General features: G+C 42.3%; 1 protein-coding gene across 1 annotated transcript; it reads right to left on the reverse strand.

Moving 5' to 3' along the window:
• Nucleotides 1-676: 676 nt before the first annotated feature.
• Nucleotides 677-11,788, reverse strand: LOC108925212 (pre-mRNA-processing factor 39). Its single transcript, XM_018737024.2, has 14 exons — nt 11,716-11,788; nt 9,310-9,551; nt 9,026-9,151; nt 8,593-8,711; nt 8,176-8,343; nt 7,516-7,693; nt 6,433-6,537; nt 5,494-5,718; nt 5,187-5,313; nt 4,665-4,936; nt 2,566-2,750; nt 2,398-2,472; nt 2,093-2,270; nt 677-1,978 (listed from the first exon to the last, which is right to left on the reverse strand). The coding sequence occupies exons 1-14, from the start codon at nt 11,768-11,770 to the stop codon at nt 1,910-1,912; spliced, it is 2,124 nt and encodes a 707-aa protein (XP_018592540.1). The 5' UTR covers nt 11,771-11,788; the 3' UTR covers nt 677-1,909.
• Between the last annotated feature and the right edge of the window lie 422 nt (nt 11,789-12,210).

Below are 12,210 nucleotides of genomic sequence, written 5' to 3' on the forward strand. Positions count from 1 at the left end.
TTGAACTACTACGCTGCCTACTGTGCCATCGACATTTTTACCACAGCAATGCATAGTTAGCACACCTCAATTTTTTTTTCTTGTTGGCTTGACTTTTATTAAGTTGCTCAGGGTGGGTTATGTTCCTTTGTCATCTCATGAGGGAAAATTAATTTTACTGTAATATGATTGTAATTTGTAAAACATGAGCCAAAGGGATTCCCCAAAGTAGGACAATAATGGATGTTTTAGTCAAAGACAATATTCTCAGAAATATACAGAATTTCAGGATTTTATTTAGATATTTGAATACAAAACCTTATGAAATCAGTACAATGGAAAAACAGCTTCAGCCCCAATGATAATCTTTTAAATGTTTGATGTAAAGAAATAAAAACTTCAGCATATGTATATGTACTACTTTATGTACAAAGAGCTTTGACAGCTTGAAATTGTGCTGCGATATGTTCTTAAGATTCAGCTTATAATTCTGATTTAGGAATTAGAGATATCACTGATCTTTGACTAGGATTTAAAACATGAACAGATAACAGCAAAGCACTTGAAGAAAAATAACACCACCTTGTAAATATTGAGAATTGCTTAAATTCAGAAAACTAATAATTTAATAAAAATTAATGACCTCTAGTTGATATGACTAAATCTAAATATGGTATACTTCTCACACATTTTTATTCTTAATATTTTTAAAATTTTGCTGGAACGCAGATGGGTCATAGCGATAAAAATTTCAAAACTTAACTTTCAGAATGTTAAAACTGGGTTTCAGCAATAAATGTTCAGTTGGTTTGCAGTCAGTGTGGCATACATACATGTGGTTCTCTAACTTTGCAATCTGTAATGAAGTAATTCATTAATTTAAACAATCACAGAAAAGCCCTGGTTTCATATTTTTAATTTATATAAAAATATGCAAGCAACAATGAAACTGTAAAGTGAAGATTTTAAAAACAAGACATCCTTCTGACCCTGAACTGTGCAATTTTGAGTTTTGTTTTTATTCACCCCAATGATTATATAAGTTCTAGCTCTCACAAGAAGTGGAATGGCATTTAGTCAAAGGAAATCGGGTTGGACTTTTGAGTAACTTCTACAACATTCCCTGTGACACATTTAAGCTTCTGTAAAAAAAACATAAACCAGGAAAAGGACTCAGTTTTATTCTGAGCTCAGTTTCCTCACCACAGACAAATAAAACAGGTTAGATATTATTTAGTGAAGCTGTGTGACGCTAAGCTACAAAGCATGTTACAATGCCAACAATTTAAAAAAACAATGGAAATATAAAAAGTTTTCACTGACATCATAGTATATCCAAATGCAGTTTGACTTGCCTCAAATCTTAAAACATGTTTATTATAACATATAGCACATAAAAATGATTCATACTTTTGGAATGATGCAAAACATTGACAGATCTGTTCTCATAGTAAAAGACAGCTTACAAAACAACACTGTGTTCCCATTACAGAAACAATGCATTTTGAGCAATTCTTTTAAGACAAAGCTCTATTTAAAGGAAATACAGGCTGAAAATATTCCAAATTACAAGTAATAAAATCAAGAGTGACAGTCACACCATTTCTCGTCTCCTCAGTGACTTCTCCGGTATAACCTGTGTTGTTGTTGTTAAAATGATTTTGGTTGTTTACCTTTTCAGTACAGTCTTGGATCAATTCAATTTCCTTATTACTAACCAATTAGTTAAAATTTCTGAAATCACACTGGAAATTTAAATTTGTCTGCAAAACATACTTGGAGAATATCTACAAATCACTAATCCATCATCCAAATTGTTGGTCAAGTCAAAGTCGAGTCACTATGGGTTGTTATTTTTCCACCACTGCTACTATGAAATGGTTCAATGTGTCAGCAACTTTCTTTTAACATGTGTCATCTGAGGTTCTCATTAGCTGGGAGGATAGTACTGATTGTAGTTCCAAGGATTCTGGTAGCCATAACCCCCGTACTGCTGCTGCTGTAAAAGTTGATGGAAAGAAAAAGAAGATGGTTGTGGAAAATGTCAAAACAAGCAACATTCTTAAATAATCGTGACTAGACTATTATACAGAATATATTAAACATTCTGTACCTGATACCAGCCTCCATAGCCGTATGCAGAGTGCGAACCGCTCATGTCTCCGCCCATCATGGGAGGAGGAGGTGTGGTCATGGGCATGGGAGGTACAGCTGGAGGAGTGGCCATAGAAGGTGCTGGGACTGCAGAGCTCTCCTCCAGTTTGCTCATCTTTTCAGGGTCATCATTATCCCTGCAGGATGTCCGGAGAAAAGTACGTCAAAAACCACATTTCAAAATAAGCAACAGAGAAAAGAGAACACAGAGAGAGTGTAGTGCAGCCAATTTGTCAACCTTTGTGTCCATTGTCCCTAGCTTACCCATTTTCAGCACTGCGCTTCTTATTGCCAAGTTCCTTCAGCAGCTTCTGGTGTTCATCGTACACAGTGAGGACACTGGGAAAGAGAAAAGACACAGCTTGTTTGAGGCACAGGCTGCAAATGGTTGTCGCTGACAAAGACCACATGCCACTATAACACTGAGCACACCTCTGCACCGTGGCTCCAAAGTCCTCAGCAAACTGCAGACCCCGCTGGGAAAAGAGAAGTTTGGTGTGGGGAGAAAGAGGGGCCTCCAGGGCTCGGCTCACACACTGTTGCACCCCGGTGCCATTACCACGCGGGTCTCCAGCCACCTCCAGCTCCAAGAGGTTCATATGCAGCTTGCTGTTGTCCTGTATATATGAAGGAGAAGAGTGAAAAGGCGTGGAGAGAGGGGTTTGGCGGACATTACGGATACCTCATTTGTGTTGCCAACCCTGGAATATATAGATATTCGTGGATATTCGCTTGAGAATTCTTCATCTTAAAGTCTAGTACAGGTTCTCCACTTATGACACGTGACTTATGGCAACCTGCAGTAATTACAGCAGTCCCAAGCCCTTCTGTCTCACACAGCACCATCTCAGAAAAGCCAAAATGTCTAATACTACAGTGCCCTCCACTAATATTAGTACCCTTGATAAATATGAGCAAAGAAGGCTGTGAAAAAATTGTCTTTATTGTTTAATGTTTTGATCTTTTGTTAAAAAAATTCACAAAAATACTTTGGCTCTCATGAATATCAAACAGTTGCGAACACAACACAGGTTTATCCAACAGAAAAATCTTTGTTAAATATGTGTGGCACAATTAGTAGCACCTCTATGAATGCATAGAAGAAAAATATATTTGAAGTATATTCCCAAAGATATTTTAGATTTTTTAGTACACCTGGGTGACTAGGAACAGGAAATTGTTCAATTATGACTTCCTGTTTCACAGGGGTATAAATATGAGGTAAGACATATGCCAAATTCCCTTAGTCATTCATCGCAATGGGTAAGACCAAAGAATAAAGCTGTGATGTGCAACAAAAGGTTGTTCAGCTTCAGAAAATGGGAAGTGGCTATAAGAAAATAGAAAAAGCATTGAAAATGCCCATTTCCACCATCAGGGCAATAATTAAGAAGTTCCAGTCAACTGGAAATGTAATGAATTAACCTGGAAATGGACGTGTGTCTATATTGTCTCAACGCACTGTGAAGAGGATGGTTCAAGTGGCCAAAAAAAATCTCCAAGGATCACAGCTGGAGAATTGCAGAAGTTAGTTGCATCTTGGGGTCAGAAAGTCTCCAAAAGTACAATCTGATGTCACCTACACCAGCACAAGTCGTTTGGAAGGTTTCAAGAAAAAAGCCTCTACTCTCATCCAAAAACAAACTCGAGCGTCTTCAATTTGCCAGACACTAATGGAATTTCATATGGGATCAGGTTCTATGGTCAGATGAAACCAAAATAGAGCTTTTTGGCAACATCAGAGATGGGTTTGCTACACATGGAGAAGTAGCCATATGGAAAAGTACCTCATACCCACGGTTAAATATGGTGGTGGCTCTTTAATGTTTTGGGGATGTTTTTCTGCCAGAGGACCTGGACATTTTGTTAGGATACATGGCATCATGGACTCTATCAAATATCAACAGATATTAAATGAAAACCTGACTGCCTCTGCCAGAAAGCTTAAAATGGGCTGTGGTTGGATCTTCCAGCAGGACAATGATCCAAAACATACATCAAAATCAACACAAAAATGGTTTACTGACCACAAAATCAAGATCCTGCCATGGTCATCCCAGTCCCCTGACTTGAACCCCATAGAAAACCTGTGGGGTGAACTGAAGAGGAGAGTCCACCAGCGTCGACCTCGAAATTTGAAGGATCTGAAGAGATTCTGTATGGAGGAATGGTCTCAGATCCCTAGCCATGCATTCTCCAACCTCATCAGGGATTATAGGAGAAGACTCAGAGCTCTTATCTTGGCAAAGGGAGGTAGCACAAAGTATTGACTAAAAGGGTGCCAATAATTGTGCCACACATGTATTTAACAAAGATTTTTTTTGTTGGATAAACCTGTGTTGTGTTTGCAATTGTTTGATATCCATGACAGCAGAGTATTTTTGTGAATTTTTTTAACAAAAGATCAAAATGTTAAACAATAAAGACAATTTTTCACAGCCTTCTTTGCTCATATTTACCAAGGATGCCAATATTAGTGGAGGGCACTGTATATTCACTCCGGTACCATCTCCCTAGAAATATAGACTTACTGGGCTGATCTCTATAGCTTCCAGCAACACAGTCCTGGCCTTGGCTGAGTTCTTTGAGAGCTTCAGAAGGAACCTGGCCAGTTTGATGGAGTAGAAAGCATGGAGGGTGGGTGTTTCCTTGCTTTGGAGCACTGCCTCCCGCAGCAACTCCTCCGCCTGGTCTAGTCGGCCTGTGCGGCGCTCCAGCCCTACCCTCCGCAAGCGCACCATTGCCAGGCCTGGCATGGCCTGCTCCAGATTCTTCAGTACACGCCTTGCTTCAGTAATGTTGCCTGAGCATGACAGGACGGGCAGCAAGAAAGATTTACAGTGCTGGCAGGAAAGCACTGCAACGCACAACATGCTGGATACAAACTGGGTGCTTTCAGGAGTTCAGAGAGGATGGGCAGAGAATGGAGAGCAACACCCCCCTGTTGCCAAATTAAGGGGTAAACTGGAATGAGAATGTAAACTGTTGCCAAATTCCTACGTTAGCCATGGGGTTTAGGCCTTTGCAGTGTAGTGTTGGAACCTCTCTCTTACCGTGCCTCTCTTCAAAGGTGGCCCACTGCAGGTGCATGTTATGTTTGTGCGACAGATGGACTTCACAGGCACGGCGATACACGTTACGTGCCTCTTCCACACTCTGCGGCTCCAGGTACCGCACATACTGCAATGCAGGCACAGATCAGCAAGGTGACACATGTTTACTCTATTCCTTTTACCCACTGCATTCTGAAAATTTTCCTGAAAAGCAACCTGAAACAGTAAGTCTGCAGGACTGCTACACTGTTCTGATCAATCAATAATACATGCACTCTGACAACGCAGTAGCTCCCAATGTGCTCACCTTGGTCCAGAACTCCTCGTACAGAGCACAGGCGATCAGGCAGCGCTCAAACAGAATCAGCACACGCTCACGTCCTGCACAGCTACTGGTCTGTGCCTCTGCCCCCCTGACTGCACCTTCCTGGGCTTGCTGCTCTGCTTCACTTATTTCCCAGTCCAAGTAGGTGTGCCATGCTTTCAATTGAGCCCTGTCCAGGGGCTTAACGTGGAAATAAGGCCTCTTGATCTGGAGGTGAACAGAGGCATGACAGATGAGTACACGTTTAGGGCATGAGGTGTACAATGAAGAAAACTTTTAGATCGCAGAACAAGGGACAAACAGGCATGCCAGACTCCATAAAAAAAATCTCTGCTAATAAGCTACACATTAATATCATTAACACCTACTTATGATATGCTGTGACTGCAGGAACGTGAGCTCTTACAAATTTACAATGGATGATTTTTTTTCCTCTAACAACAGAAGCATTTTTTTTTTAAAAAAGAGGATCAACTAAAAGATGGGAGTGATGACTGTAGGAATGGTTCATCTAAGGAACCTAGTGCACACAGAAGTGCACGACGTAACAAGTCTGACATCCACATCAGTTGCTACTGTTAAAAGCATCAGACAAAGCTAAAATGAATCAAAAATTCATTGCAAACTTCCTACTCCCCACTCCCTGAAAGTGACATTCGAGTTTCTATTCTGTCTGAGAGCATCTTTCTGCCATCCAATGGCAGCAAGCAGAAATGCAGAGTATTTTTCTCTACCACAGAGGAATTTTAGAAAATAAAACGGCAATGTTAAAAAATGAACTGGGAAACTGTGTCTCTGGAAATTTGTAACAGATGTATGTAACAGGAGGTACAAGAGTACAAACAATGTTATCTTAATCAATACCATCTTACTGAGATTTAAACTAAACACTTCTGGACCACAACCAGTAAAAAAACTCACCGCTTCCTCAAAGGCCCACCGCTTCCCTACTTCCATCTCATTCTGCTGGTAGATTTTCTGTCTGTCCGCTAACAACAGTTCTTGCATTTTCTGCACATCTTCCTCCTGCAAGAAAACAAAAACAAACAACTCAATCACTGATCAAGCGCAAGCCCTTTACAGTTCCTCCATTTAGCAGGTGCTTTTCTCTGAAGCGATGTACAACTCAGAGTAAACAAAAGTGAATTTCATCAACAGACGGGGGAAACAAAAACATGAGATTCACAAAATAAAATGAGTACAATACCACGATTTACCAAACAGTATAAGAACAGCATGTATAACAGGCAGAAAGTACTTTTTCCACCAAAGAATATCTACAGTGCCAGTAGGTCATTATAGAAGTGGATTCAAAAGAGATGCTTTGAGACTCTTCTTGAATGTTGAGAGGGATTCAGCAGTTGAGTGAGAGGGAGCTCATTACACCACATAGGAGCCAGAACTGAGAACCTATGGGCACTTGACTTTGGACCTCTTTTGCATGGGGCCACCGAGCAGACAAAGCTTTCAGACCATAGCAGTCTGGCTGGAGCAGAGTGATGAGGTCTTGTAGATACTGGGGGGCAGACTCACTGATGCTTTTGTAGGCTGTAACTATAGTCTTGAACTTGAGACACACAGCCTCAGACAGCCAGTGGAGAGAGACATGGGAGGAGATACAGGAGAACACTGGCAGGTGAAACACAACTAGTTCTGCAGTATCTGTATCAACTGGAGAGGCTTAATGGTGGAGGCAGGAAGACCAGACAGGAGGGATTTGCAGTAGCTCAGGTGGGATGTCACCAGGGTTTGGACCAGAAACTGAAAAGTGTGATTTTGGACCTGAAGGCAGATCCTGCAGGACCAGGTTATGGCATCAGTGTTCTGGGGGGGAGCTGAGGCTTGACTAGATTCTTACTCCCAGGCTCTTAATTGGTGAAGCGGATAAAATGAGTGAGTTATCCAGTTTCAGAGAGTTCCCCAAGGTACAATAACATGCGACATTACTGTAATTTAAACAGCACAACCTGCAAAACTCTGAGACAAATTGCCCTGCTCTCTCACCGTATCCTGGATGCTGGTGTTGTCACTGGGGGTCTCCTCCCCTGGGGGTTTCTCCTCCTCTGGCTCTTCAGGATTGGTCTCACCCCCTTTACTCTGCTGCAGTTGTGCACGCAGTCGCCCTACTTCCTCAGTGGATAGAATGTCTTGTGGGTGATGAGCCGTCAGGTGAGCCCTAAACCTGGAAAGGAGGGAGGGTTAACATTCTCTTACAAGTTTTTTTTTTTTTTTAAAACTGACTCTCCTTAACATCTGGCTGTCTTTGTATTTATTACTGTGGCTGGAGTTCAGAGAATACCATTACCCCAAAAATGAATTGTCTTTATGTGTGCAATAAATGGAAAAGAACCAACATGTCTGTATACAGTCTCTCTGAGAGCAGAGCACACTGCTGGTGGCATTACATGCAATTATCCTGAACATGTTAGTTTGACAATTCTGTTGGGGTGGTCAGAATCTTACTGTCTCACATCGCTTATGAGGTGCGTAAGCCAGCCATGAACACCAATTTGTCATCCTGCAAGGTGATATGATAAAGTAAAGGCAGGTTCAGTGCATCACAGTGTATTGCAGGTTATGACACACTGTGAGAGCCCAGACTTGGGCCAATGGCAGGCAGCAGCAGAGCACTACAAGCATGATGGGAGGGAGGCGTTGCCCTACCTCTCAAAATGCCCCCTGTACAGCTGTGTGGGGACCCTCAGCACTCTGTCATAGATGGCTGTCACAGCTTTTAGGTCACTTTGCTCTCGCTCCCAGTCCGCATACATCTCCCACAGCCGGTCTGAGTGGAAGTCCAGACCCGCCGCCGATACGGCTGACTCAAAAGCACTGAGAAAAACAGAAAGGGCTGCAAGTGGTTAGAAAGTGAGACAGCAGTATGAAATGCAATACTGAAAGGGTTAAGGAAGGCTAAGGTAATGATTCGCCCATGTCTCTTTGCATTATGTCTTGAATTGCGTTGCACTGTGTTCAGTGATGTGGATCATTATACATTTTAACTAAATAGGTTAAATAAAACCTAAAATGCAAGATTAAATGTAAGCAAGAATGATGCATTGAACCATTTGATTTGGATACCTGCGAATGTGCTGTGTAGACTCTGGCAGGTTCATGTTCAGAGTGTCCTGCAGAAGGGTTATGTAGTGGATCCACAGGTCAACGCTCAGAGGAATGGCCTTCAAACCTCGCACGCACACCTGATGGACACAAACACACACTTCAGCTGTTGAAGGAAGCGCACCTCACCTGTGCAACACAAGAACCTTGTAAAGTAAACAAAAACTTTGGAACAATTTTAGATAAATGTGGATGCTCATTTTAGGAGCATAACTGGGACCAGAAGTCTTTTTGTAATTAGCTTTGACTGTAATGTCAAAGTCACTTTTAACACATATATCTTGAGTGTTTCATGGGTTAGGTTCTGTAAATATCTTTCACATAATGAATAAAAAATGCTTTAATGCCTTTTAATGCCATATCCTTCTTGACCCTCCACAAACATGCCACTTACTTCATGAGCTCGGTTTGTGTTCCCAGCACGCTTCTCCAGGTCAGCAAACTTCTTCCAGTAGCCATAGCAGAGGGGGTATCTGATCAGAAATGTCCCCAAGGCACGCCGAGAAGCTGTTGTGTGACTCTGTGATAAAATGCACACATCGGTTGTAGTTCCATGGATGCTACATGAAAAGAATTTCCATTCACGTAGAGCCAGCCATGGCCTCCTCAACACATTCATCACACTACAGAGAAGACTCACACAACCCTTCTTTCCCATTACTTTTCATTGCCCCGCACCTCTTGCTCACAGTACTGCAACAAGTCAGTCCAGCTAGAGAACTCTAGTGGATTTTCATGGGCCACTCTCCACAGCCTATCAAAATCTGCTGGGAGCTCCCCCTCTTCCTCTTCATCACCCTCCTCCAGGACTGTGGGGTACTGTGCTGCCGCAGTGCTCTCCTCCTCCTCGGCAGCTTCCTGCACCAACTGGGGGGCATCGGCCACTTCAGTGGTCATGACCTCTGATGTCGCAGGAGTTTCTGAAAAGAAAAAAAATATTAACTTGTTTTGCACATCTTTGCTCAAACCAGCCGAGAATGACAGATAGATACAATGATTTACCCATTTATATAGCAGACTATACTGTTTATCAGTTCTGGGTAAATACTTTGGTCAAGCAGAGGGCACCTCAAGAAAGGAACCTTTCATATGAGAAAGAAATAGCCCTAACCAGGATTTCATCCCTAAAGAGTAAGGTCAAAGGGGATGTGGCACAGGGTATCAAACGTTATTATGCACTCAGGTAAAATGTTTATGGTTACAGCGATCAATAATGTATTAGCTTGAAGCAATACATTTGTAAAAATTTATAAAATTTTGCAGTGGTCAGCCATGCAGAATTTTACTTTCAGAATGAATCTTATTTTCCAATATGGTACTAAAATAACTGGAAACATTTTCTACCATTTTAAACTAAGGAAGCGTAGCATAATACAATACAAAGACAATATATTCCAACAAAATAAACAGGAGCCCCACTAGAGGAGAAAATTAAGATGTGTGTACAGTTATTACCAGTCCCCGGAGGTACGAGAATTCAGTCTGAGAACTTAGGTTTATGGTTTCATTTACTACTCCTACGGACAGTTGGTTGCACCGTGGTTAAAGCTGCTGCCTTTGGACCCAAAGGTCATAGGTTCGAATCCCACCTCCAGCTGTAGTACCCTGGATCAAGGTACTTATTGTAAAATTGCCCAGCTGCATAAAAACATAAATGACTCTAAGCAGCTTAACAAAGCAAAGTTGCTTTGGAGAAAAGCATCAACTACACGAATAAATGTGAATGTACTTTTGTTTTTGGGGAGATCAAATTTGGATTTTGAGCGCAAAGCAAATTCATCTGCATTGTTTTCGTTGATTTCTTTGGTCCTTGCTGTTTTTTTTTTTTAAACTATTTTTACATTAAACCTTGAATCACTACATAAACCGTGAGCATCATATCACATTTCATATCATGTGTGAAGAAGTACAGACAGCAGCACAGCACTACAAGGGAAACTGCCTTGTTAACTAACCTGAACTACTAACTGTTTTGGACGGATCTGGGCATATTTTAGGCTAAATGGGCGGCATTTTTCTCTTTTTTTTTGGCTGAGGAACGCATAACAAATGTGTCCCTTTAAAACGTATGGCAATCGTATCTTCGGTTTACGAGCGCTCGACTTACGAAGGGCTTCGGGGGGACGCACAACCTTCGCAAGGGCCGGAAGAGAGAGAGAGAGAGAGAGAGAGAGAGAGAAAGAGAGTGTGTGTGTGTGTGTGTGTGTGTGGGGGGGGGGTCTATAATTAGGCCACAAATGAGGAAGAAATGAAGAAGCGGTAGAAGAATGTGGCAAAAGAATTATATTATCCAAGCAGCACTGACTGCAGGAGAAGCGGCGCGAACTCACCGAACCGACACGTGCCTTCCGGCTCTGAGCTGAGCCTCATATTCAATATGATATTGTATTGAGCTCACTACTTCTCGTTAAATTATATATCCTCTGCAGCTACTCGCTCAATTATAATTAGGGCCTTAGTTATATATTTTTTTTCCAACAGCGTGTTGTAAGAGCGCAACGTCGAGCTCCGGCGGGGCGCGCGCGCGGGACGGAGTGACGGAGGCTCGCGGGACAGCAGCCTCAGTCTATTCACGAAAACCGAGGCGCCTCAAGTTCACTGCACGAAAGGAGGAACCTCAAAGAACACACGTTCGCTTTTTGTGTACACACTTTACGAACTTCCGCGAGTAAACGATTGGGAGGGAAACCGCATAAAAACAGTGTGTTTTACGTAACACGCAGCTCGCCTACATGATAAAACGCGGACAAAACGACGTGCCCGAATGAACTGCAGTGCAGGGAAAAAAAACACAGAGGCGACCGTCTTCTGTCCATCTATTACATCTCCAAGGCAGTGTTAGTCCGATCACTCTAGAAGCAGGACGCTGTCCGGGAGGAAACGTGCTACTAGTAGTAGTAGTAGCTACTACTCTGACGAACAGCGGCTGTGTCTACTTCACATCACTTTTGCCTAACCTAGCCGTGGCTAGTGATTCGTACAGGAAACTTACTTCATGTTTTATTCTACATCGATTACTTGCCTCAAAAAGAAATGCACCGATCTTTCGCTAATGCGATTAGAAATAATTTAGCATAAGCGTACCTTGCTCCGACACTACATCCCCACTGCCGCCCATCTCTGCACCTTCTGCCGCCATGACTGAAGCTCCTGCTGTGCGGCACCGTTTGCGTCATCAACGAGCGACGAACGCCATGGCAACCTGGGTAGCAGCGACCACACCGGATCCTGGCGTAACACATGGCCAATAAAGTTCAACATTGTCGAACATGAGAACTTTTTTACAGTTTTATTTTATATAATAAAATATATAATACATTATATATCTAAATTTATATCTCCTCTGCATGTCACCTGGGGGTCATTTCTCCCAGCAGTGAGTTGTTGGGCTCTACAGGGTCCCCCTTCATGGCCAGTGGGTACTGAGGTGCTCTGTGGCGTCTGTGTACATCTGACACCACCTCACTTCGCCCTGCCCCCTCTTGCAAATATCCTTCCTTATTTACCTCCCTAACTTATCTACTCGTGTTTTTTTTATTCTTTAATCTGCAGTGTGTGTATGTACAGTATGTAGTGTAC

The sequence above is a fragment of the Scleropages formosus genome, chromosome 13, assembly GCF_900964775.1.
Source record: "Scleropages formosus chromosome 13, fSclFor1.1, whole genome shotgun sequence".
Classification (NCBI taxonomy): Eukaryota; Metazoa; Chordata; class Actinopteri; order Osteoglossiformes; family Osteoglossidae; genus Scleropages; species Scleropages formosus.